Raw genomic sequence first — 25,911 nt, forward strand, 5'->3', positions numbered from 1 at the left:
TGGGGCCGGCCGCTGCCTCTCCTGCCTGCGGCACAGGCCAGCCTCTGCCTCTTGACCCCAGGGCCTCTTAGGCCTCCTCTCTGTGTCCCTGGCACCTGGCACAGAGTAGGAACTCAAGGAATGTTTGGTGAACAAATGAATGAATGAGTGAATGTCCTTACTCATCTCTGTGGGCTTCTCCAATACCACACTGCTGCTCACCCACCAGGAGGGGACTGGATCAGAGGCTTCCCCGGACACCCCAGGGGTCAGGGCCCCTTCAATGCCAGTTCTGCATCTGCATGGGACATGGGGCCTTTTGGGCATATAGAGAGCCTTCCCTGGGGATGCCAGTTATGGGGGGAGGAGGGGAGGCAGGAGGGAGGGGTGGAATCCTAGCCTGTCCCTGAGCCAACACTGACTCACCCCCAGCCCCTTGGAGGGCAGCTCAGTCGTCTCTGGGTGCCAGCCCTGCCCCCTACCCAGACACACCCTTTGAGGCCTGACCTGCCACCCCCTGCGGATGGTAAGGATTGAAGTCTGGAAGGCCAGAGAGGGCATCAAAACAGCATCCTTATCAGCTCACTGATACTCCCACCATCCCATGGGAGGGGAGGCAGAGGTGGTCACAGCGCATTCCGCCAAGAGGTGGTGGGCTTGTCCCAAGGCCCGCCGCCCAATTGGAAGCCTGGCATCCTGACTCCCAGCCCTGCCCTCTGCCCTCTGCCCACGGCAGGCAGCCCCGTGACCTACGCCCTTCGGCCTGTGGTTGGCTGCCGCTGCCCCTCCTGCCATCCAGCCACATTTCCATCCAGAAGCTCCACCTCCGCCCAGAGCTCTCCTTCCCTCATCATCCTCTGATCTCAGTTTAGTAGTGTCCCTTGTCACAAGACTGTGAAATTCTTGAAGGCAGGGGTGGGTTTTCCTTGTCTCTCTGTCCTTTACGGGACCTGGCACCCAGCAGGGGCTCAGGAAATACCTGTGCAACGCTTCGTGGGACAGATGGATCTGGAGCTCAGGGGGCCAGTGTCTCCTCTAACCTCTGCCCTGCCCCCAGCAGCAATCCCAGATCGTGAGAGCTGGCAGGGCCCCAAACAAACATCCCTTTCTGAGAGCCACAGGGGTGCAGGAACTTCCCCAAGTTCCCCAGCTGGAAATCAGAGGGCAGCCACCTGTGCCCACCACCCCACAGAAAGCCTGGAGGGGCTCTCGCTGCTCTGCTTCTCCCTTCTCCCCGCAACTCCCTCAGCCCAGCCCACTTTGGGATTTGGCAGAATAAAGGCACAGTCTTTTTTCTAGCCCCTACCCCAAACCAACTGGCAGCTCCTAGCCTGCTGCCTTTGCCCAGACAGAGGGGCAGAGGGGCACTGGCAGCTTGGAGACGGAGTTGATTTTCCCTTTGGCAGTGGGGAAGATGGGGGAGGGGAGAGGCTTGCCCCCCACCCCCCACCCCGTCCCCGCCAGGTGAGGGGAGAGGGCAGGGATGCAAGTCCAGACAAGAGGCAGAGGGAGAACACGACTTCCCCAGCTTGTAGGGTCACGGCATCAAGCCCGGGGCGGTGTGGAAAGCCAGTTGTCCCTGCACCCAGCTGGCCTGGGTCCCCACTTCAGAGCTGCAGCCCTCGGTTCCTGCAGACCGAGGCTCTCTCTCTCGATTCCCGACGTGAACATTTGCTGGCGGGGGTGAGGGCATGGGAAGCTTTCCTCCCCTTCCACTGCAGTCTGCTCCTCTTTGTGTCTCCTGCCCCGTCCCTTCTTTTCTCCCTCCTCTTCCCTCAGCCCCCCCTTCCTTCGGCTCCCCTCTCCCTCTTTCCCCTTTCTCCCCTGGCCCCTCCTCCTCTCCCGTGTTGGGGCCGCTTTCTCCCTGACTCAGCAAGGTGCTTTATAAGGTGCTGAGGGGCTCAGCCAAATCCAAACCACATTGTCTGTGCAGACACTCTCCACAAGGAGCAGGCTGCACACCAGGGGAGAAGGACTTGAGAGGCTCCCTTCTCCCCCTCCCGCTCCCCTTCCTTCTGTGGCTCCCTCCCTCTGGAAGGGTGGCTGCTAGGGGACCTCCTGGCCAGCCTCAGTGCCAGTCACCCCCTGGGCATCTGCCTCCTTGACCTTGGCCTGGGCATCAGAAGATCTTCGGGCTCACTGGCCAAGAATGTCATTGAAACTCCACAGCATTCTGGCTGGGGGAGGGGTGGGCAGGAGGCCCCCCCCCCAGCACTTTTGCAAAGGGCCCTTCCAAGGCAGGTTTCATCAGAGCTGCTCCTGACGCCCCAGAAAATCCCCTGCCCCCAACCCCCCGCCAGCTCCCCTTTCTCAGCTCATTTTCTCCTCGTTTAGGAAATGAAAGAAAGCGGAAAAAAAAACCCCAAAACAAACCCAACAACAAAGTCTGTCCCACTCCAGTGAGGTAATTGAAAACAAACTTCTTCCCCACCCCCCCACCCCCCCATCCCAGTTCTCGAAGTGCAGAAAAGGGAAGAGCTGCCCTGGGAACCCAGCGCTGGTCATGCCCACGCTGCCTGCTCTGACCCACAGGCTGCAGGGGCTATGGCAGGGCGGGCAGGGTGTCCTTCCTTCTCCGGTCGGGGGGGGAGGGGGGACCCAGGGCAGGAGTGGTGAGCACAGGCTCCGATGCTATTCCAGAGAGGAATCACCTCTCAGGTCTGGCCCACCACCTCTCCCTCCTTGAAACAGCAAATAAACAACAACAAAAGCAACGTATTACCAAGTGATTTAATTGGCGGTCCGGTTCTAGAGCACTCAAGCCTTGGAGACCAAGTGACCGTCCCCCAAGAAAAGTCACAGAGTGGGGATGTCTGCAGGCCTCCAGATGAGAGCTGTTTCCTTTGCACGCTCTTTGGCAGCCCTCTGTACAGGGAGGAAGGGAGACCCTCCAGGGAGGGTCTGGGCTACGGGTCCCCTAGGAATCCCGCCCCGGCAAGTCCCAACCCAGGCCTGAGGGAAGGACGCAGGGAGAGCACTCCACACTCAAGACCACCCCCACCCCAGCACCGGAAAAAACCTACAACCCAAACCCCAAAGGCAGGAGATGGCCAAATGGCTTCTTGGGGAAGCATTTCACAAGTGGGGACTCTTGGTCTGTCCATCGCCTTGAATTCGAGCGGTCCCGCTGAGTCACCCCTGAAGCCTCTGGTGTTGAAACTGGTCCGGTGCCTCGTGCTGATTAATGAATTACAAATCCCCCACCCATGAGCACTCTCCTGGCGGCTGGGAAGAAGAATGAAGAACCCTGTGAACTTGAGGGAAAAACCCTCAGCCAAGTGCCCTCTTCTCTCCTCCACGCTGGGCAGTGGGCCTGTGTTGCCCTCTTCTTGCCCCCCACGGGGCATTGTGAGCCGGTTAGTCACCTGCCCCAGCCCCGGAGCCTCGCTTAGCCTCAGCTTTTGGAAATGGGACAGGCGGCGGGACAATAGGCAAGGGGGGCGGTCAGCCCAGACAAAGGGCAGCAGGAAAAACACCATCACTTGCTTCGAAGCCAGCTCGCTGGCATTTGGGAGGATGTGTCATTGCATTTACTCAGGGGGAGGGGGAGGGGGAGGGGAGGGAAGGTTAGAGACTTGGAGGCAGAGGTAGGGTGAGAGCTGGGACCCCGCCGGGCAGGGGGCAGGCGCCCCGGGCCGACACCGAGGGAGAAGAAAAGGAGAGGCCGGCTCACTCCCCTGGCTCTTGGGAGTTTGCAGAAGCACTGATGCCCTCCCGCCCCCTCCCCCAGGGAGGCCCAGGGTGGTACCGCCGCAGCCTCGCCTCACCTCACCCCCCCTCGGTGTTGTGGGAGGGAGAGGAGCCCCAGAAGCCCTCCCTTCCCTCCTCCCCCCTCCTCCCCCCACCCCGGGGAGGGCCGCTACAATTTGTGGTTACAGCTTTACACGTCAGAAAAAAAAAGTTTGCAGAATGTCCCACACCGAAAAAAAAAAAAAATCCGAAACCGAGCGAAAAAAACCTGCGAGTGGGCCTGGCGGATGGGATTATTAAAGCTTCGCCGGAGCCGCGGCTCGCCCTCCCACTCCGCCAGCCTCCGGGAGAGGAGCCGCGCCCGGCCCGCCCGGCCCCCAGCCCCATGGACCTCCGAGCAGGTAGGAGCCAGGCGTCCGAGGCCCCGGCCCCCGCCCCCGCCCGGGAGCCGCGAGATCCGGTTCCAGTCCTTCCCCCTGGGAGTCCCGAGCCGGGGCCCGGCCGGGGAGCCGGGCGCTGCCCCCGTCCGCGGGGCTCGGGCCAGGGGAGGCACGGCCGGGCGCCTTCGAGAGGGGCCGGGCGGGGACGCGGCATTCCTTGAGTCCGCTCGGCGGGGAGCCCCGGCGGCCCGCAGACCTGGGAGGCGGCCACCTGGAGCCCGGCGAGGCGGGGTCGCGGGATCCCGGAGGAGAGAGCCCCGCGCAAAAGTCGGGGAGAGCGCGTCCGAGGCGGGAGCGGGGCTGCGGGAGGGAGACGCGGCGCGCGGGGAGAAGGGGGCCGGGAGAGGAAGAGGGAGGGAGGGAGGGAGGCACGGGGAGCCCGAGGCCGGGCCGGCGGGAGGCGAGGAGAGGAGAGGCCGACACCTCGGGCCGCGCCGCTCTCCCTCCCCGGCCCGCCGGGAGGGGAGGGCGGGAAGGAGGGCGGGCGAGAGTAGAGAGGAGGGCGGAGGGCAGAGCGGAGCCTGGCTGGTCCGGGCCGGGCCGCGGGAGTCGCGGCTTCCTCGCTGCGCGCCGCGCGGCCGGAGCCCACCATGCTGCCCGCAGCGGGGGAGCCGGCGGCAGGTAGGGGCCGGGCGGCGGGGCGGGAGGCGGCAGCGAGCCCCCCGGGCCGGCCCGCCGTGGCCTGGGAGTGATTAGTGCGGGGGGCGGGCGCAGCCCGGCCGGACCGGGCAGGAAAGTCTGTCACCGGCCGGGGAGCTGAGGCAGCGGCCGCTCGGCCCCGGCAGCCCGCGGGAGGGCGGGCGGGCGGGCAGGGCAGGGAATTGACGCGCGGGAAAGGGCAGCGGCCCGGCCGAGCCCGGAGCCCGGCGCCCCGGACCCCGCCCCCGCCCCCGCCGCCGGGAAGGGAGAGACCGGGCGGGAGCGGGCCGGGGGCGGGGCCGGGGGCGCGGGGGCCACACAGGGGGAAGGCGCCGCCGCTTCGGGGAGGGGGCCGGGAGCGAGAGGTCACCGCCGAGGGTGAGGGCCGGCCGAGTTCTCGGGCCGAGCCCCTCGAGGGAAACCCCAAGTCCCCGGGCCTCGCCAGAGTGCCCTCATCCCTGCTCTCCCTATCTTCCTTCCCAGCAACTCCACACTGCGCTCCAGAAGCCCTCCCCAGACTCCCAATCCCAGAGGACGCGTCCCTGTTTCCTCCTGCGCCCGGCCTGGCCCTCCCCGCTGGGGTAGGAGGGGGCTGCCAGGAGGGGAGGGGGCTGGAGGCTTGGCTCGGCAGGAGCGGTCCGAGCCTCGGAGAGAGGCTGTGGGTGCAGGCACTGGACCCACTCCTCTGTCAGGCGCTCTCTGACCCTGACCCATACAGGCTGACACCTCTGAGCTTTCACTGTCCCCACGGACCCCCTCCCGGCTCCAGGAGCACACAACTGTTCCCCCCGCCCCCGCCGTAGGACACAGGGATACATCCCCCTGACAGATCAGACCCATTCCCCCCACTGGCTCAGACACCCTCGCTGCCCTGGAGCCAGGCACTCAACCAGGGGAGGAAACGGGCATCAGGCAGAGGTGGCAGCAACTGTCACCCAGCCGCCCCAGAAGTCTCTCCTCCCAACTGATGTAATGGCTCCCTCTCCCCCTGCCAGAGCCCTGCGCTGGGCCCGTTCACACTTCTGCACACCACCCCTCTGCACCAGCTACTCCATTAGTGACACTTCACATTCCTCCCCACAATCCCACCTGCCTATTCACACCCTGGCTCCTGCACGCTCCCTCTGAGCCCCTCCCATACCCGCTGGATAACAACACCTTTTCAAGCACACCTACACAATTGCCGGACTCTTTCCTTCATGTTGCCCCTGTGCCTGCCTTCTGCTGGCTGCCCAGCTCCCCGGCTCCACCCAGGGTCCTCTTGCAGCACCATCCGGACCCTCTGGCTCCAACAAAAGCCCAACTCCTGGGTGGGAATGGACTCCACAAGGCTGGAAGGCTGGCCCGCCCATCTGTTTCTTTCCCTGGGCCTCAGTTTCTTCTGTCATTTAGGCTGGACGAGAAGGGCAGGGAGGGGGCTGCTGATGAGCACAGCAGAGGTGGAGCATCACGTGGTCTGGAATTTCACATGCACAGTGTAACCCCTTCACACAAGCCCAGTCACCGGATGAGCTGGTGACAAAGTGAGGTCTCCTCACTTCTGGGCCCGTGTGTACCCACTCACTAAGCCGATTCTCAGTTGCCTGGGGGATAGGGAACCAAGGAGAGGATGGAAGGGAGAGAAGGAACAGAGGGGAGGGCAGCCAGCCTAGAGGACAAGGAAAGATGGGCTGTTTCTTTGGGCCCTTCCCTGAGAAGGGGGGCTGGGAGGTGACCCCCAGGGCCATTTCCTGGATCTCACACCACAGTGGACCCACCACCCCCTAAACCACTCGTCCCCTCAGTGCACCTCAACAGACCCCTCCAAGGTCACCAGGATGCCAGTCCTGGTCTGGCCTTTCCTCTGGCTCCCACATTCAGCCCAGCACCTCTGGAGCTCTGCGATGCCTCCCCGGCTCCTACCTGTTAGGCTGATGGCTCTTAGCCACCAATCCCAGGTGCACGGTCTCCTGGCTGACCTGTCCTACCCACCCTGACTACCCTGGCGTATTTGCACTGCTGAGCACCCTACCTTCACTGCGTGAGGTCAGACTGGGGGAGACAGGCTGAGGGGGCAGCTGCCTAAACATGCGTATAGGGGTATGCCTGCCTGTGTAGCCGTGTCAGGGTGGCCATGCGCTTGCATGGGCTGAGAGAGAGAGAGAGAGAGAGAGAGAGAGAGAGAGGGAGAGAGAGAGAGAGAGAGAGAGAGAGAGAGAGAGAGAGAGTGTGTGTGTGTGTGTGTGTGTGTGTGTGTGTGTGTGTGTGTGTGTGTGTGTGTGTGTGTGTGTGTGTGTGTGTGTGTGTGTGTGTGTGTGTGTGTGTTCATGAGGGGGGGCCTCGGTTCCCAGGGCCCAGGGATCTGGATGGAATTAGGGGCTGGCCCGGGCGGGGGCCAGGATGGGGGGTGGGGGGGCCGCAGCAGGAAACGTGAGCTGCTCTCATTAGCTCCTCACGTGCTCAGCTGGATTTATAAACACAGGGGAAGACGGGATGTAAACAATCAGTGGGCAGCAGCCAGAGGCAGAGCTGGGGCGGGGGCTGGGCGGGGGGCCAGGACTCCGGGAGGGGGCCCAGGAATCAGCCCCCGGTGGCCGGTCCACCTGCACACCACGAGCCTGGAGAGGGCTTCAGGATGCCCACTGGGCTTGCCCTCCTAGGAACACAGGCAAGTGGCGAGCTGTGCTGAGTTCCAGTGCTCACGGCTAAACCACAGGTGTTCCCTGCCCCGGAAGGCTTTCAGTTCTGCTGCCTAAGATATGGGACATCTTGCCCAGAGTGGAGGCTGTCCTAATGGAGTGTAGAGCCCTGTCACCTTACTCCTCTCCTGGCCTCTTCTCCCTCTGGATTTCTGAGGCTCCTTCCCTCTTTCTGGTTCTCTCCATGGGTCAATCCCGAAGCTCCTTCAGCTTCCCCCCCCCGCCCCCCCCCCAGCCTTCAGTGACACAGTTACCTCAGAACTGAAATATTCCTGGAAACACCGGCCTTGTCTGGTTAATTTCACGAGCCGTTTTTCTGCCCAGATGACTTCGTTCTTGTTTTTGCAAAGGCTTCTCCCCCTGCTGTCCCTGTATAGGGAGCCAATCCTCCCCAGGGATGTCCCGCAGGGCCCAAAAGGGGAGGGGGCAAACAAGGCCCAGAGCTGGGTTCCTGACCCCCCCTACCCCCCCGCACCACCGTGGGCCAGGCAGAGCCCAGTCCCAGAACTCTGGCTAGCAAGGCTGCCCGGAGCAGGGTGTGGGGTAAAGAGGCGAGCCTAGTGCTCAACTGCTGCTTCAGCTGGGACCCTCGGCCTTGCCACTAACTGCGAGAAGAGACCAGGCTCAATCCTGAAAGCTACCTCAAGGCTGCAAGGACTGCTGCCCACCTCAGCAGGTCTCCAGCCTCTGAAACTAACCCCACATTGTACCCAAAGGATCCTGGAGGTGACTCAGCCAGATAGCCAGGCTGAAGGCAGCAGAGGAGAAGGGCCTGGAATTGTGTTGGGATGTGAAGAACGGAGAATAGGAAGGAACTCAGAGAGTCAGCAAGAGCTAGGGGTGGAAAGGAAGAATGAGGAAGGGACCGTTTGGGAGGGAAGCCACAGGCTGCAGATGGGGAAGAGGAGAAGGGGAGCCTGTCTCCCCAGGGAGCAGTTATGAGCCTGATCCTGCTTTCTGTCCTAAAACACACATGGATGGGGCGCACACTCACTCACACACACACACACACACACACACACACAGCCTAGAACCAAGAGCCCTCCACCCGAGAGGGCAGGGTTCCTGAGACTAGTGGCAGCCCTGCTACTGCATTCTGTCAGTGAAGCCAGCCAGGAAAGCATCTGAGAGTCAGGACTGAGCAGCTGCGCCATTGCCAAAGTTCCCACCTGAGCCCTGCACTCTCAGAGACATTCCATAGAGTGTGACTCCTAAACCCCTCCTCGTTTGTAACCCTCTCTAAAGCCCCGACCCAGTGTTATGACTAAGTCTGAACCTACCTAGTCTTAATACTTTCTTAACTCCACACTTATCTTAAGTACAATCAAATTGTTAAACCCCCATCCAACTTATTTCTATCAAAGCAACGTATGTCATTGTAGAAAATTTGACAGTATATAATGTAAACTATACGGGGTTTTTTTGTTGTTTGGTTTTTGTTTTGCGGTACGCGGGCCTCTCACTGTTGTGGCCTCTCCCGTTGCGGAGCAACAGGCTCCAGACGCGCAGGCTCAGCGGCCATGGCTCACGGGCCCAGCCGCTCCACGGCATGTGGGATCTTCCCGGACCGGGGCACGAACCCGTGTCCCCTGCATCGGCAGACGGACTCTCAACCACTGCGCCACCAGGGAAGCCCTATAATGTAAACTAGAAGAAAGAAACCACTCGTGATCTCACACCTACCCAAGCTCAAAGCCCAAACTAGCCCTACTCTTGCTGACAGGCCATGCATCACCCCATCTGACAGCTAAATCAACAAATTCACAAACCTTAGCCCCAGCCAACCCTCTGCCTGCCCAGACCTAACCACATCCCCCAGCTGGACTCAAACCTCAACCACACTCAGTCAGCCAAATCCCAATAAACTAACCTGAAGCTTTGAAAGGAACCCAGTCCGTAAACCTAACCTAGCTCAATGCCAATTATAGCCTTACTCTACCCTAACCCTCATTGCCACTGCCAGTCCCAATGCCCACTGACTCCTGGCCTAGTGCTCTTGACCTTGGACCTCACCTAAAAGCTGGGAAAGTCATGTTTCCCAACTGCCTAGTCTGTCCTCACAGCATTGACCCCCTGGCCTCTGGTATCCTGCGGGGCCCAAACCCTCCAGCACCATCATCAGACAAGCCCTACTCGGCAGATACATCATATTCTCTCTCTCTCTCTCTCTCTCTCCCCTCCCCCTGCCCCCTCTCTTCGCTGCAGGCAGATCACCGCAGATCACCGGGTCTCATTCAGGTCACACTTTTCCCCATCCAATACCCTAGAGGAGAATGGGGCAGATCTCCACGCTGCAGCCAGCCTCTCAGAGTGACACTAAATCTCCTTCAGTCTAAGTCGATCCTACACTTTCCACACCCGGGAATCAAATCCCAGAATGTACCCACCACCGCCTGCCGGAGCCAGCCCCGTGTCCTTCAGCCCGCCCCTGGTGGTCCACAGCTCCACCTTGCCTCTGACCCTGGTGGTTTGACCCTATGTCCTGCCTCTGGCTCAACTCCCACTCCTGGCCGCCTCTGGGGCGCCCCTCTCAGGGCTGACTTCTCTCAGTTTGAAGCTCTGACACGTGCTGTTTCCCAACCCCTTGGCTCCCCCTAAGCTGCAGCGGGACCCGGAGGGTGGGAGAGGAGGCCGAGGTACACCTGGAACCTGGGAATACTGATCCTGATCCGCAGTCCCTTGGCCTGGTCCCCCATGTACACACACACACACACACACACACGCACGCACGTGCACACACACACGTACGCATGTCGGCACACATAGCGACTTAGCTGACGCACAAATACTCTCCAGTACCTTCTGGTAGACACACAGGCCAAGTCCTCTTCCTCAGACACATACATGCCTCCGTGCACACACTTTCTCAGGCCAGGAACACTCCCCTCTTCCACTCCCCGCACCTCCCATCTGGTGGTCCACCCTCACCCCCTCCCAGCCTATGGTGGGGACAGACACCTGAGGGGCTGCTAGCTAGCTTCCTTGACCGGGCCGGGCCACCCTCACGCGTCTCGCCGTCTTGTCCACAGGGGACTCGTGGGGGATGCTCGCGTGCCTGTGCACCGTGCTCTGGCACCTCCCTGCAGTGCCAGCCCTCAACCGCACAGGGGACCCGGGGCCTGGCCCGTCCATCCAGAAAACCTATGACCTCACCCGCTACCTGGAGCACCAGCTCCGCAGCTTGGCTGGGACCTATGTGAGTATCCAGGGCAGCTCAGGGGCTGGGAGTTGGGTGAAGAATGGGAGTGGGGGAAGAGAGGCCCACCGGTGGGGGTCCTGGTGAATGATGGGGTGATGGGGAGGGCCTGTCCCCGCCCTTCCCTCTTAGGGAGGGCGCCCCTCCTCCCCATCCCTGGCCCCAGGACTAGGCATGTGGGCAGGCCTCGCACCCGCCTTGGCCCCTCGCCCTGCTGGCTGCCGGCCCAGCCGCCCGCCTCCCCCTGGGGGCCGGGGAAGTCTCCTCTGTTTACACCGTGTTGTGGTGTCTCTCGCGCACGGGTGGGGCTGGGTGGGGATGGAGGGGCCCCACCTCCCGTGCCTGTGTTCCAGCTCGTCTCTGCCCCAGACCTGGGGCCCTGCAGCTCTGGACCCATGGGCCTCCCTTCTGTCTGCCTCTCCCATCCTAGCTGGGCCTCCTAGGGGGGACTTGGGGGAAGGGGGCTGCAGGGAACCCAGGCCAGGAGTGGCAGGGGGTTCAGGGTGCAGTTGGACCCTGTGCCATAAGGATCTGGGGGCGGTCCAGAGGTGCTCAGAGAGCCCAGGAGGGAAGGCAGGAGGGTCAGGGTTCCGAGGACCGTGGGGAACTGGCCCCTCTTCCCGTGTTCCTCTTCCACATCCCAGACCCTACTTTGGAGCCAGGGAAAGAAAGGGGAGGAGGGTGGCGGGGGAGCTGGCTCCGGCCCCAGGATACACCGAGGAAATGAGTTTGTCTCTGTGCTTGTCAGCGTGGGAACCTCCCCCGGGCCCTTGCCTATCCCAGGCCTCGCCCCTCGCTTCTCCCTTTCTCTCCCAGCTGAACCATCTCCCTCGCCCTTTCCCGGGGCCCCAGGCCTCTCCCCGGAGGCTTGGCAAGGCTCTCTCCTCTTCCCCAGACTGTCCTCGATACCCTTCCTCCTGCCCAACTTTTGAGATGGCCTCACTTTCTTCCTTCTGCCGCCTCGCGCCTATGAGCGCTTCTTTGGGGGCTTAGTGAGTACCTTGTCCCCTGCCCTTCAGCTGGTGGACCATGCGTGCCAAGGGGCAAAGGCAGCTCGGATGGTCATGAGCCCCTCTGCCTTTCCACCCAGGGCAGCTTGGATGCTCACGGGCCCCTCTGCCTTTCCACCCGCTCTTCCCTCTCTGGTTTCCCGTCCAGAAAACCTTTGCTTGACTGCTACCCCCCTAGCTCCCGACCCTTTTTCTCCCCGGGCTGCCAAATCTCTTGAAGGAGTGGTCTGCAGCCTCTGCCTCCACTTCCTCTCCACCCACTCACTCCTTAACCCCCTGCAATCTGGCTTCGAGGCCACTGGAACGGTTCTCTCCAAGGTCGTCAGGCACCTCCTTCTTGCCAAACCCAATGGCATTTCTAAGGTTCATTCTCCTCGCTCTGTTTTGCAGCCCCACTGCTGAGCGTTGCTGCCTTCTTGAACTCCTCTCCTTGGCTCTGACTCTCCTGGTCCACCTTCACCTCTGCAGCCTGGCCTCCTGGGTCCTCATGGCTCCTCTTCCTCTCTCTCCCAACCCCCACAGTGGGCGCTCTCCCAAGGCTGGTACTCTCAGCCAATCAGCGCGTCCTTCCTGAGTTTCTCCTGCGTGTTATTCTCTTTCTGCACTTCTCCATAGGAGAGCTCATCACCCCCATTGCTTCAACTGTCACCTCCATGCAAATGACTTCCCCAGAGAAACTTAGGGGAGGCCCGAGAACAGAGAGGCCTAGCGTGGAGGTGGGGCCCGTGTCAGGGGACACAGGAAATAGCAGCTTTGGGGGCAGGTATCTCCCGGCAGGCAGGCGAGCTGGCTTCTCCGCCCCTCTCCCTCCCCATCGCCCTCTCCTTTTCACAGCTGAACTACCTGGGCCCCCCTTTCAACGAGCCTGACTTCAACCCACCTCGGCTCGGGGCGGAGACTCTGCCCAGGGCCACTGTCAACCTGGAGGTGTGGCGAAGCCTCAACGACAGACTGCGGCTGACCCAGAACTACGAGGCCTACAGCCACCTCCTGTGCTACCTGCGTGGCCTCAACCGCCAGGCCGCCACGGCTGAGCTGCGCCGCAGCCTGGCCCACTTCTGCACCAGCCTCCAGGGCCTGCTGGGCAGCATCGCGGGTGTCATGGCAGCTCTGGGCTACCCGCTGCCCCAGCCTCTGCCCGGGACTGAGCCCACCTGGACGCCTGGCCCTGCCCACAGTGACTTCCTCCAGAAGATGGATGACTTCTGGCTGCTGAAGGAACTGCAGACCTGGCTGTGGCGCTCGGCCAAGGACTTCAACCGGCTCAAGAAGAAGACGCAGCCTCCGGCAGCCGCGGTCACCCTGCCCCTGGAGGCCCATGGCTTCTGATCCCTGACCTTTACCACTGTCTCTTTCCCCTCCGCCTGCAAGCCCTGCTCCCGCTCTGGGAGGGAGAGAGGCGCACACCAACACTTGTTGAGCCAGGAGACAGAAGCCATGAGCCTCTAGCCCTCCCTGGACTGGGAGGAGGGTGGGATGCAATAAGGCCCATCCCCTCCCCGCTTCCCTAAGGCCTACGGGTCTGGGGAAGAGGTGCAATAGGCCCCATCCCATTTCCACAGGACGTGATGCTCAAGGGAACCCACAATGGTTCAAGTTGGTGCAAGGCTCTCACAGCTTCCTGCTCCCTGCCAACCACTTGCCAGTGCCCACCCAGCCCCTCAAGTGGCACTGCCAGGAAGCGTGCCTGTAGGGCAAGGAGGGGGCCACCATTGCATGTGCCTTTCTGGGGTAAAGCCCTTTGGCTGCCCTGCTCTCCTTAGATGGGTGTTGCTCCCCTACCCCCAAATAACTCAATACATCCCATTCAGGAAACAAACACAGTGGCAAGTCCAAACAGGAAGAGATGGGATCAAAAATGGAAGAGGTGGGATCTGCATTGGAGGTAATACTGAAAGCAGAGGGGCAGGGACAGACTGGACCCAGGAGTCCCCAAGGCAGTCGGTGGCACAGGGTGGCAACCAAAAGGACATTGCCTTGAATTTTCTTGCCAGCCCCAGGGTGCCTCCAATCCGCCCCCTTTCCCAGGGTATCTGTGGGTTGCCCAGGCTGGGGAGGGCAGCCATAGCCACAGCCACAGAACTTCCTGTAAGTTTACATTGCAGTAGCATTTCGGGGTGCGGGGGGCAGCTCCCCCAGGCCCTGCCCCCCAGCCCCACCCACTCATGACTCTAAGTTTGTTGTATTAATATTTATTTATTTGGAGATGTTATTTATTAGATGATATTTATTGCAGAATTTCTATTCTTGTATTAACAAATAAAATGCTTGCCCCAGAACTTCATCTCTTTGCTTGGCCTTGCCCCGCCCCCTGGCTCTCCTCATTGTTCTCCGGGCCTTCCCGCCTCCTCCCCACCACCCCCGCCCCCCCCACCCCCCCGCCCCGGCCCTACACCTGCTGGTGGAGGGCCAGAAGCCCAAGGGTTAGCTCAGGAGATGCCAAGAGCTGGGGAAGAGGCTCTCTCCCCTGTGTCCACTGGGAAGACATGAACACAGCAGACTCCACTGCTGCCCCTCCACCTACCCCTCCTCTAGTCCTCCCAAATATCTGTCTGTCGCTTACCTTCCTTCTCCCAGCCTTTGCTCGTCTACCTCACTCTGGCTTACTTTAGTGGTCTTATGGGTCTGTCCCCCTGCACAGCTGTCCTTCTGCCCTCCGGTGCTCTCTCCGAGCCCCGCGCACCTAGCCCTCAGCTTCCCCAGGACGCCCACCTGTGGCCGGCTGCCGGAGTCCCTCAGCAGTGACCCTCACGTTCTCAATACCTTCATCTCCCAGGGAGGGTGACAGACTGGGGCCAAGTATCAAGTCTCCGCTGTGACTCTACACTTTTCTCTCCAACATAAAACAGCCGATTAGGGGGAGAGAGAGAAACTCATATTGGACCACGAGCAAACGGGACAGATGCTGTTTGAGGGATGACCTGAGATCAAATCCCAGGTCCGTAACCTACCAGCTGAGTGACCTTGAACAAATGATTTAAAGCTCTCTATTCTCCAGTTTCCCCATCTGTAAAATGGGAATAATCAATACCTTTATAAGAACGTTGGAAAGGAAAAGAGAAACAACGAAGGGAAGATGCTTGGCTGAGGCAGCGGCGGTCAGTAATCACAGATGACTGATGTCTGGCGTGTCGGGACGCTCTAGTGAAGAGCCACTGGGTAGATCGATGGGCTAACTGCTCCCAGGTAATACGGGGATACTTTACCAGGGCCTCCTGGAGACAGTGCCCTAAGCAAAGGAAGCAACAAATGATGGTGATGTCAATCAGTTGACAAATATTTTAAAGACCTAATTACTTGCCCATCACCGTGCTAACTGGTGTTGGAGAGCCTAAAGAAGTCCAAGGCTTGACTTGGCTCCTGCCCTTACAGAGCCTGCAGTCTCTCTGGGAAGAGAGCGAGCTTACCTGAGCCGATAAGAAACAAAAGCACGCTCACATGATGTGCACTGGGAGATAGTGACAAGTGCAGAGCCACCAGAAGAGGGGGAGCTGGGAGTGTAGGTGCAGGAGCGACAGTACCTGCTTGTGGGCGGGGTGAGCCAGGCTCTGCCGAAAGTCCCTGAGTCACCTGACCCAAGTTGGGGGGAACACATCCACCCAAAGGAGTCCAGGCAGAGATGGCTGCCCAGGTGTGGCCAGGGGCAGCTGCAGGCCCCACCACCAGCCTAACTAGATAGAAAGGAGAGGGCCTCTGGGCTGTCTCCATCCAGAGGCTGTGCTGTGAGGCACCTAGCAAGGGGCTAAATGGGATACAGGGAGAAGGAAGGTACGTCCCACGCTACGTACTGTGAGCTTCCTGGGGGCAGATTCTGAGTCTTCCCCTTCTCTCTGTCCAGCACCCAGCTCAGGCTCAAGCTCAAGTCCAAAGAAGGTGTTCAATTAGTGTGTTGAACAAAATCTGGGAAGAGGGACCAGCCCCCCCATCCCCCCATCTTCACCCCCTGCCAAATACTAGAATCCAAAGCAGAATTTGATTAAGTGCAGAAAGACGCAGGCAAAATACTATTTAAGTCAAGAAGGAGGGAGTGATCGCATCCAGTTAGGCGAGGGCCCTGCTGGTCTGCTGGGCCGTGGGCCCCACAGGGCAGGAAGTGGAGTCTGAAGTCCATGCTGTACTCCCAGTGCCTAGGACACAGTAAGTGCTTCCGCGTGGGACCTGATGCCGTTCTTGGAGGATGGGCAGGACAAGGGCTGTTGTGTCTGCCTCCCTTTTAAGCAGGTAGCATCTAGCATCGTGAGGGCATCCCTGCAGCATTTTAGCACAATGCTGGGCACAGGATAATGTACTCGATACTTTGATTTAAACAGATTTAAAGAGTGTCAAGACAATAGTGCGTGAAAAGCCAAGAGAAGAGAGTCTCAAGGAGGCAGCTGATCCGCAGTGTCAGATGTCCCAGGAGAGCGGAGGGGAGACGGGTGGGGGTGGGGGTGGGTCTCCTCCCTGATTACCACCTCTCTGGTAATCAGGGAGTCACAGGCCACCTTGGCAAGAGCAGTTGAGAGACACCGAATTGTGAGATTAAAGATGGAGATGGTGAGAAGAAAGTCGGAAGGGTAAATCTATTCCCTCCGGAGTTTGGTGGCAAAGTCAACATCTAGAGGGAGCAGCAGGATCACGGAAGGTTGTTTGTTTGGTTGGGTTTTGCTGTTGCTGTTTTTTATAAATTTATTTATTTATTTATGGCTGCGTTGGGACTTTGTTGCTGCACGCGGGCTTTTTCTAGTTGTAGCGAGCGGGGGCTATTCTTCGTTGCAGTGCACGGGATTCTCATTGTGGTGGCTTCTCTTGTTGCGGAGTATGGGCACTAGGCATGCGGGCTTCAGCAGTTGTGGCACGCGGGCTCAGTAGTTGTGGTGCATGGGCTTAGTTGCTCCACGGCATGTGGAATCTTCCCAGACCAGGGCTCGAACCCGTGTCCCCCGCGTTGGCAGGCGGATTCTTAACCACTGCGCCACCAGGGAAGTCCCCTGTTATTTTTTTTAATTTTTGTTTGTTTGTTTATTTGTTTTTTTGTGGTACGCGGGCCTCTCACTGTTGCGGCCTCCCCCGTTGCAGAGCACAGGCTCCGGACGCGCAGGCTCTGCGGCCACGGCTCACGGGCCCAGCCGCTCCACGGCATGTGTGATCTTCCCAGACCGGGGCACGAACCCGTGTCCCCCGCATCGGCAGACGGACTCTCAACCACTGTGCCACCAGGGAAGCCCCCTGTTGTTGTTTTTAAATGGAAGAGATCAGAACATGGTGCTGCTGTGTGAGGGGTGGTGGCTGGAGAAGGATTGGGAGGTTTGGGGAATGGAATCAGGGACAAACAGAAGAGAATCAAAAGGGTTGCTGGGTAGCCATGTGGCACCAGTGATATCAGCAAACACATCTCCGTCATGGACTCATCGGCATGACTGTGACATTCCCTGACATTTCCTATCAAGCCAGAGGTGGGGACAGAGTGAAGAGAGGCTATTGCCCAAGGCTGAGGACAGGCAAGCAGGGATGGCAGTGAATCAAAGGGCGAGAGACTCTACAGGGCTAGAGATTGCACTCTGAGTGGCTGCCAGCCCAGCGCTGCATATGCCTACAGGGTGGGGAGTAGAGGGAACCAGTGGCAGGGGTGGGGGGCAGGGGGTGGACGCAGAGGGGAGCCTGGCCAGAAAGGGCATTTCAGAGTCTGAGTTCTTGAACTCTCCCCCCACAGCTCCCTACTGATGAGGTCAGGGGTGTGAGTCCTTCCTTTGGGTTTGGGTGCTGTGGACCACCAGGCGGGTAGCTCCGCATGCATGACAGCTCATCAGGTTTTCTGTGAATGGGTTTGTCATTTGTTCTCCATCCACAGCTGCTTCAGGAGAGGTGATGGGTTTTCATTGGTTATCTTAGGTTCCACCTCTCAAGTACGGTCTCATAGTCAGGCGCCCACGTACACAGAGGTCAATTTAAGAACCTGGGACACCTAGGGCCCTGCAGAGTCACAGGGGGAAGGGCATTATCTCTAGAACGAACGCCTTCTGCTCCCAGGAAGGTTAGGGAGAGTGGGAGAGAAGGAGAGAAGGCCCTCCTCCCTGTCACCTCCAGATAGCGTGCTGTGGAGGAGAAATCTCATCCTCATCTTGGGTGCCTGGGAACATCCTCATCTTGGGTGCCTGTGTTTGAGAGGATGCTTACAAGATGGAGAACTGTCACTTGGGCGAGGCAACTTCTGGGGTGGGGGAGTGGATAGAGTAGAGGCTCTGCTGGGGGGCGGCAAGGGGGTAGTCATGCCTTGCCAGCTTCCTGCTTTTGCAAAGACTGACCCATATCCAGGACTTAGGTCCCCCTTGGTATGTGGGGAGACTCATTGAAGCACGCACCACACACACACACACACACACACACACACACACACACACACATTCCCCACTTGCCATAGCCATCCCAAGTGGGGAAGGGCCAAGGGTGGCCCTCGTTCCCCTTAACCTACAGGGCAAGGGCTAGTGATCCAGGCCTGGCTGAGCGCTCTGATGGGTGGCTCCCCCTTAGCTCCCCCTTATTCTCTGGAGCCACAACTGTCCCTGCCTTTGTTCCTTCAATTCTTGAGCTCCCTGACTCAGCCTGGTTCCCCAATTTCCCAGCAGTGGACAAAGCCGTTGTCAGTAGGCTGGGGGTAGGGGCATTGAGGGAGTAACTGTGAGCTTTAGAACCAGAGCTCTGGCCCTTTCCCCAAGCTTCAGCATCCCTCAGCCTTCCTAGTTCAGAGGTCACCTCTAGGCCCCTCTCCAGTTTGTCCTGATCGCCAAGGCTAGGCTGATGGGGTGGAAACTTAAGTAGGAACTTCCTCCCAGCTGGACAAAGTCTGACACCTGGTGGCCAAGGTGAGGAATGGCCGGAAGGGCCCCTTTTCAAACCTCCCTAGGATTGCCCTAGAGCCAGGAAGGCCAAGGTGAAAGGGGAGGTGATGGGAGGAGGTTTGGGTGGGGTGTTTGGGACAGAGCAGAAGAGACGTCCAGCAGCAAAACACCCAGACCTAGGGGAACTTTTGCCTTCCGCCCCTTAAGCCCACGGGGCCAGAGAGCCTGGAGCAGGAGGAAGGAGGGTGTCTGGGAGGGTCAGGAGGGACCAGGAGGAGCTGCCTGAAAGAATTTGCCCCACAGGGTGGAGAACGGGGCCAAGGGTGGGAGTCTGGCGCCCAGAATCTCCAGCTCAGGGTGGGTGGCAGGGCCTGAGGGCCTGAGGAAGGGGGATGCAGGGAGAGGGAAGGAGAGCGGGCTACGCCCCGCACCCCGCTGGGCCCCAGGCAGCTGATTCCCTCCCTCCACCTGCCCCCACCTTCCTAGCTCTAGCTGGCTCTCCCCACAGGCCCCATAGTGACTGGGGGAAGGGAAGGGACTCTTAGGGCACGTGCGCAGTGCTGAGGCCCCCCCATCCTGCCACATTGTCTGAGCTAAGCCAGGTCTAATCCCCCTTCCCCTTGGAGCAGTCAGTGGTGGGCCTCAGCCCTAAAGAAGGTGCTGGGATCCTGTTCCAGTTCTTTTCTCTCCTTTTCTCTTGCGTTCCCCCAAGACTCTGGCCTTGGCTGTGAGGCAAGGGCCTTGAGTGTTCCCAGGCCAAGGTGCAAAGGTCACTCCTGCCAGTCTCATCACCAGCCTCTGGGGATCGGGGCTGACAAGGAACCTACGCCTGGGTCTCGGAAAATTTCCTGAAAGAAAGAGAACTTAACCCCCAGGTCAGACCTCTGGCCTGGGCTTCCAGCCTGAAGCCTGAACTGTGTGTGACAGGACCCAGGACAGCAGTTTTGGGGATAGGCCAGGAGATTGCCTGAATAGGGATAGGGGTTCCAGGAAGGAAGGTTAAAAGTGGCAGACAGGGTTGGGGGAGTAAAGAGGGAAAAGACCTGAGGGTGGGCAGGCCAAGGTCTGGCCTCGTTGTGCCAGCACAACTTAGGACTTCAGATGCCTCGTCGGGGAAGGATACCAACTGGACAGCGATGGCTCCCAAACCCCTGGGTGCCTACTCCTTCGAGCCTTGGGGCTTGATCCCACTGCTGCCCGACTAGGTGAGGGGGGCAACGCTGCCTGTGGGGAGTTCCCTCAACTCCAGGCCGGAAAGCCAGTCCTAGGGTGCCTGCACTTGAGCGGATGACCTGGACTGGGACAAGCTGAAGGCCAAGGGACACATCTTCCAGGCTGAGTGGGAGAGGCTAGCGGGGCCTGGGCCAGGCAGGGCTGTGGGCAGCTGGCAGGGATGGCCCAGACAGTGCCCAGAGAGCAAGCCAGGGTGCCAGAGAGGAGAGGGACTAGCTCAGGCGGCAGTGGGAGCCGCTGTGGCCGCCCAGCAGCATACCCCATTTCACGCTCCCTGGGCGGTGGCAGGGCCCCACGGCTATCAGCTTTCAGAGGTGGGAGGGACCAGGAATGAGGAGGGGTCTGCCCCACCCATGGCTCCCTACTCCCTCAGGGCTTTGTGGGCGCAGGAGGTGGGTGCCACACACCTCCAGACACGCCCTCTGAGGAGGGGTGGTCAGTCCCACAGAGCCTGGGCACCATCCCTCCCTGGAGCGCTCTGTGCCCGACTGGACCCCACACGGAAGCCCTTCCCAGGCCTGGTGGAGAGGGCCTCCCTGCTTCCCTCCCCAAGGCAGCAGGGCCCCTGTCTGCCTCAGCGTGGGCCCCACATAGTCCAGGAGGCAGAAGGGGGATTAGACCAGGCCCAGCCCAAACAGTAAAGCAGGGAAGGGCCCTCCAGCCCCGTGCAGTGCACCCATGAGCTCTCCCTCCTCCACTCCGCCCTCCTTCAGGAAGGGATGGGGAGAGCCAGGCGGGAGGAGGCCCCTGAAGACATGGCCGGCTCGTTCCAGCTCCTCCTCTTTGGTGGTCTACTCTCCAGAGCCTTCTCCTCCCATGTGCCCACAATCCTCCTAAGGCAGAGTGACAGGGGGAAGGCAGAAGCCTCTGAGCAGGCCCTTGCACCCCGGGAAGGAAGAACTGGATGGGATCTCTGGAGGGCGATGGGGCTGGGCTGGGCCTTACACTGATTCCCAGACTCCCGATGGCCGGCGCTTTCGCCTGCCGCCAGGAAGCTGGTGAGGAGGAGGCGGGTATAGGGGTGAGTCAGCGATGACAGGAGCCCAATGGACAAAGGTCATGGGTGGAGAATTGAGAGACGCTGTTTACAGCAGCCCACCTCTTCCAGGAGGTCTTCCAGTGCTAAGCCAGCCTCAAGGTCCAACCCACTCTGACCCTCTCTTCCCCCTTTTCCTGTTTGTTAGGAATTTTATCCTGGCACTGACAATGTGTGTGTCCGTGTGCTTGCCCTTTAGCCTGTGAGCTCCTGGGGAGCACGGAGGGACAATGGTTTTCTGGGGCCCCACCATTGCCTGTGACTATCAGTACTTCCTACTTCCTCATTTTATCTTGTACCGCATGGCTTGCGGGATCTTAATTCCCGGAACCAGGGATCAAACCCTCGCCCCCTTCAGTGGAAGCTCCGAGTCCTAACCACTGGACTGCCAGGGAAGTCCCCAGTACTTCCTACTTTCAAGAACCATTTCTATCTCAGTAGAGTAAGTATGTGGGAAAGTGCTTAGCACAGTACTCGGCTGTGCGTGCCATATATGTGTCAGGTTTACTGTTGGTATTTTCTGCTCATACTCTCACATTGGGGTGGATTTTACTGACGAAGGACTGGGGATCCAAACGCACTCTGGCCTCCTGCGCGGTGTGGAATCTTCCTGACTAGAGGACGGGTGGGGGCAGGCTGTAGGACCCCAGGAGAGCCGAGGAGGCGAGCACTCGTCTGGACTCAGAGTGGGCAGTGTCTCTGGGCGTAGCTTTCAGAACCCATGGGCTTCTCCGGGGAGGTCTCCTAGGGCCGGTGGGGGTGCCGTGGGAGCCGGGAAGGGGTCGGGATGAGCCCAAACTCTCTCCGGACCTCCAGACCTGCCCACACAACACTCGGTGGGCCAAGGGGCGGGACTGGAAGTCTCCGGCTGGGCTCTGGGGAGTTACACACCGGCCACGGGGATTAGTGAGGCTGAAAAGAACATTTGCCTAGGAAGGGAAAACGGGAAGTGAGAGGCTGAGGATAACACTCTGCAAGTCCCCAGAGACCCGCTGTAGACCAGTGGGGGGGGGGGCAGGAGGAGGTGGTGCAGTCTGGCGATATCATGACAGGTCCCCCACCCCAGCCTCACCCCTTCTCCCCCAGAACGCAGCTGCATCAGATGCCCCGCCCCCTCTGCCTGCACCACCTGTCATTGGCTGGGGATAAGCCCTGCCCCACAGAGGCGGCCTCCCATTGGCTTAGGTCTTTGCTGTTTGCATGCCTGTGGGGGTGGGGGAGAGGCGTCATTCCTTGGAACCCTCGGACTTCCTTTCTGTTTGTCTGGGTCATCCGTCTGCCCATCGCTGGCCCCAGGCTTGCTCTCTGGCCCCATCCCTCTCTCACTCTCTCTCTCTCTGCAGCTGTCTCTCTCGTGCCCGCTGGCCTGTCTCTCCTTCCCGGCAGTCGCCTCCTTCTCCGCCTGCCTGGGTGGCCGCCATGGGCCGGAAACGGCTCATCACTGACTCCTACCCTGTAGTGAAGAGGAGGGAGGGCTCCGCTGGGCACAGCAAGGGGGAGCTGGCACCAGAGCTAGGTCTCTGAGGTGTGGGAGGGCGGGAGGAGTGGATGTGAGGGACACGAGAGAACGTGGGCAATGGAAGGGGAAGTGAAGTATGTCCTCTGCTTCCTACACCAGACCTGGCAGTGGACAGCAGAGGCAAAGGGGCGGTGAGGGCTGGGGAACAGTGGGTCAGCTGTGAGGCAAGGGGCAGGGGACCAGCCCGGCAGGGCAGGCCTGAGGAGCAGCATGTCATTGCAGGGGAAGAGCCCCAGCCCCTGAGCGTGGATGAAGCGGAGATGGAGCTGCTGAGGCAGTTTGACCTGGCCTGGCAGTATGGGCCCTGCACAGGTGAGAGCCCCCTCAGGCCCCGAGAGCACATCCCGGAGCCAGTCCTGCCACCCACTCGGCACCCAAGCAGCCCCAGCCCCTGCCTGACCCTCTCAGCACTGTGTCTGGAAACCAGGGGTGTGGAGGTCCTGACACACCCCTCCACCCACACTCTCTAGCCTGGACGCTTCCCTGCCCCCCACGAGGCCCCACTGTCTTCTTTCCACCCCCGCAGGGATCACACGGCTGCAACGCTGGCATCGCGCAGAGCAGATGGGCTTAGAGCCTCCCCAAGAAGTGTGGCAGGTGCTGCAGACCCACCCCGGTGATCCGCGCTTCCAGTGCAGGTCAGAGGCCGGTGGGGGGCTCTCAGGGGAGCCAGGGACTTCTCCAGGCACCGCCTGGCCCTGGATGGGGGCCGTCCTGACCGGAGGAAGAAATAGGTGCAGCCTTGGGGGTCCTCGCTGAGCAGGCAGGAAGGTGCTACAAGGTGCTGCGCTCAGGGGGCAGAAGCTTGCCTTAATACTTATCTCTGAGCTAATGGTGGAGGAAGGGTACACTAGGGCCCAAGGGACTATTTAATACTGAGAGGTTGGCCAAGGACCAGAGGCCGTGGCCAAGAGCTGGGGCTGGTGAGAGCCGATCAAGAGACTTAACTGATGCGGGTTTTTCCCTCCACGCCACACCCCCTCGCACAGCCTCTGGCATCTCTATCCCCTCTGAAGCACCACCTTAGACCTCCCGCCCACTACTTGAGGGCCTCCAGACACAAGCTAGAACCAGTTGCTGCCCCTCGGCTCACCTCTGCTGTGGAGAACATTTGGCAGGAAAGAGGTTCACAGTGAAGGGAAGAGGCTGAATGTGGAGGTCCGACCAGCAGGCTCCCAGTGCCCCCTCTGAGATCCGACACAGCCGAAGCCAAGCACCTCCTACGTGGAGAGTGGTTTCTGAGGACGAGGACCTGGCCATGACCCTTCTGAAGCTGCCACGTGCCTGACCTGAACACTGTGGTCCTTGGGATGATGTGGCAAATTAGGCACAGCTTTGGGAAGAACCAGACTCCGGCAGAAGGCAGAAGACCGAAGAGGCAAAGATGTACTCCGCACCTCAGGCTGGGAATCTGAGGGCAGAACTGGCTGGGCTTACGGGGCGAGGGGTTCACTAGTGCTTATCAATAAAGAACTCTGAGCCTGGGAGCCTGACCTCCAGTCTCGTAATGTGGCCCTGCTTGGACGGGCAGCACCCAGAAGGTTGATAGGTAGGAGAGAACTAGCACCATGCTTTCCTGCAAGGTGCATGTGCCTCTTCCACTGCCTAACCCTAGACCTGAGAGGAAGGAAAGAGAGACACCTTAAAAAAAAAAAAACCAACCGTCAGTCTTCACAAGCGCTGAGCAACCTCTGGCGCCTCCTGGTGGCGCACACTATTCTAGCCACCTTCCCTTACCAGCCAGGAAAACCCCACTGGAGCCACCACCTAGCCTGCCCAGGGCTGCCCACCTCACAAAAATGGGTTCTTTGTCAGAGCAGGATCCATGGGGCCCATGACTCATAAGGTCCAGACAGACATACACATACCCAGCAAGCACCTGTACTTTCCCACATGGGGGCCACCTGGATCCAAAGCAGGGTTGGGGGAGCGTTTCAACCTGCAGGACCTGCTCAAAGATGGCCATCATCTGAGGAGCTTTGTTAGGGAACTGGAAGGTCCTGGGGATGGAGGAGAACTGGCCGTATTCAGAAACAGCGCTTAGGGGACCCTGGGACATACGACGTGGAGAACGGAATCAGTACTCCTTTTAATGGTGTTACTTCATCTGATGCATCAGCCCTCCATCCTGGGGCAGGCAGAGACAGAACTATTAACTCCTTGGGAACAGGCCTAGAGGGCAATCAAGTGGCCTTTTTAGTCCCCATTTTACTGAGTACTGACCATGCCTCAAGTACTTTAAATGTATTATCCCTAAATTTCCTAAAAGTCCTTCATGGTAGGTTTTACAGAGAGGGAAACTGAAGCCTAGACGGTTGTCCAAAGTTGCCCAGAAGCGCCAGCAGCAGGTATGTGGTGGCGCAGAGACTGGGGCCGTGTGCACTGGGCTCTTCCCGTCTCCGCCGTGGCCCCTGCCCGGCTGCTGAGCACCTGCTGTGTGCTGGGCTCTAGAGCTCCTCTGGGCTGTTAGTGGTGAGGAGATGGACAACAACACACACGTAAATATGATGTCAGGCGGTGGTCAGTGCTGAGCAGAATTAGGGTGAGAGGTCAGAGAATGCCAAGGGTGCTGAAGAGGTTGGTCGGGGGAGGCTCTCCAACAGGGTGGCATCGGGCAGGCCGAAGGGACAACAAGCACACCCTCCCCAAGGCAGGCGTGTTTCCAGACTGGTCCAGGGGCAGCACGGAGGCCAGGGACCGGGCAGAGGGAGCGAGGAAGTGGGGGGCAAATGAGGCCAGAGAGGTAGCAGGTTGGTCCCACAGGGCCTTGTGGACCGGGACGAGGAACCTGGATTTTATCCTGAGTGAGAGAGGAAGACACTGGTGGGGTGGGTCTTAAGCCAACAAATGACAATCAATCTTACGTCTTGAAAGCATTACTCTGGCTGTTGGTAGAAACCAGACTGTGGGTTTGGGGGAAGAAGAGGCAATGAAACCACTCAGGAGGCTGCTGGAGTTGGCCTCGTGAGAGGTGATGGTGATTTAGCCCCGCGTGGGAGATGGAGGTGGTAAGAAGCGGCCAGCTTGTTTTCTTTCTGTATTTTGAAGGGGAACTAACTGACAGGACTTGCTGATCAGTTGGCTGTGGGGTTTAAGAGAGAGAGGAGCCAAGGATAACTCCAAAGGTTTTGGCTTGAGCAACTGGAAGAACAGAGTTCCCATTACTAAGATGGGAAAGATTGCGGGAAGGGGAGGGTGGGGCAGGGAATTAAGAGTTCAGATTTGAGGTCTGTGACACATCCAAGCTGGGGAGTAGGCAGTGGACATGCAAGTCTGGAATTCTAGGGAGAGCTCTGGGTTTGAGGTATAAATTGGGGCATCTTTTAGGTGGCATTTAAAGCCGTGTGTGGGGATGAGATTACCTGAGTGAGTATAGTTAGAGGTGAGAAGTGGTCCAAGGACAGCGCTGAGGCTTCTATGCTTAGAGGCAAGGGAGGCCTGAGCAAGGAGACCGAGGAGGGGCCAGACTGGAGAGAAGTCAGGAGAGGGTAGGGCCTGGGAAGCCTGGGCAGAGGGTCAAAGTCTCAGATGCTTCTGAGAGGCTGGTAAAATGAAGCCTGAGAAGAAGAGCACACTGGACTCGGCAACGTGGCGGTCGCAGGAGACAAGCAGCTCCCACGGGGTGATGGGGATGGGACCGGGCCTGGAGTGGGCTCAGGGGGAAGGGCAGGGG

The 25,911-nt window shown here is 59.7% G+C and overlaps 3 protein-coding genes across 7 annotated transcripts in view; 2 read left to right on the plus strand and 1 right to left on the minus strand.

Annotated features, from left to right (window-relative positions):
- The window catches only part of RAD9A (RAD9 checkpoint clamp component A), a 65,742-nt gene that overhangs the window by 14,965 nt on the left and 24,866 nt on the right, over positions 1-25,911 (minus strand). For 2 of the 5 annotated variants that reach the window (XM_030833375.2, XM_060302863.1), the window contains exon 3: positions 14,664-14,861. The exons of the other annotated variants lie outside the window; for them this stretch is intronic. The gene's annotated coding sequence lies outside the window, so the exon portion shown is untranslated. The remainder of the gene's footprint in view (positions 1-14,663; positions 14,862-25,911) is intronic. 5 annotated transcript variants of the gene reach the window in all.
- On the plus strand, positions 3,872-13,905 carry CLCF1 (cardiotrophin like cytokine factor 1). The gene is made up of 3 exons (XM_030833383.3): positions 3,872-4,070; positions 10,456-10,622; positions 12,467-13,905. The coding sequence occupies exons 1-3, from the start codon at positions 4,055-4,057 to the stop codon at positions 12,959-12,961; spliced, it is 678 nt and encodes a 225-aa protein (XP_030689243.2). The 5' UTR covers positions 3,872-4,054; the 3' UTR covers positions 12,962-13,905.
- POLD4 (DNA polymerase delta 4, accessory subunit) lies at positions 21,938-23,725 on the plus strand. Its single transcript, XM_030833384.3, has 4 exons — positions 21,938-22,235; positions 22,461-22,550; positions 22,765-22,876; positions 23,228-23,725. The coding sequence occupies exons 1-4, from the start codon at positions 22,139-22,141 to the stop codon at positions 23,250-23,252; spliced, it is 324 nt and encodes a 107-aa protein (XP_030689244.1). The 5' UTR covers positions 21,938-22,138; the 3' UTR covers positions 23,253-23,725.

The sequence above is a fragment of the Globicephala melas genome, chromosome 8 (genome assembly GCF_963455315.2).
Source record: "Globicephala melas chromosome 8, mGloMel1.2, whole genome shotgun sequence".
In the NCBI taxonomy this organism is placed as follows: Eukaryota; Metazoa; Chordata; class Mammalia; order Artiodactyla; family Delphinidae; genus Globicephala; species Globicephala melas.

What these genes read in the sequence shown, in the direction of transcription:
- CLCF1 (XM_030833383.3), top strand. An exon ending in GCAGCTTGGCTGGGACCTAT is followed by an intron (nt 10,623 to 12,466) that starts GTGAGTATCCAG and finishes TCCTTTTCACAG; the next exon opens with CTGAACTACCTGGGCCCCCC.
- POLD4 (XM_030833384.3), top strand. Translation starts at nt 22,139, where the DNA reads ATGGGCCGGAAACGGCTCATCACTGACTCCTACCCTGTAGTGAAGAGG. An exon ending in GCAGTATGGGCCCTGCACAG is followed by an intron (nt 22,551 to 22,764) that starts GTGAGAGCCCCC and finishes CCACCCCCGCAG; the next exon opens with GGATCACACGGCTGCAACGC. An exon ending in GATCCGCGCTTCCAGTGCAG is followed by an intron (nt 22,877 to 23,227) that starts GTCAGAGGCCGG and finishes CCCCTCGCACAG; the next exon opens with CCTCTGGCATCTCTATCCCC.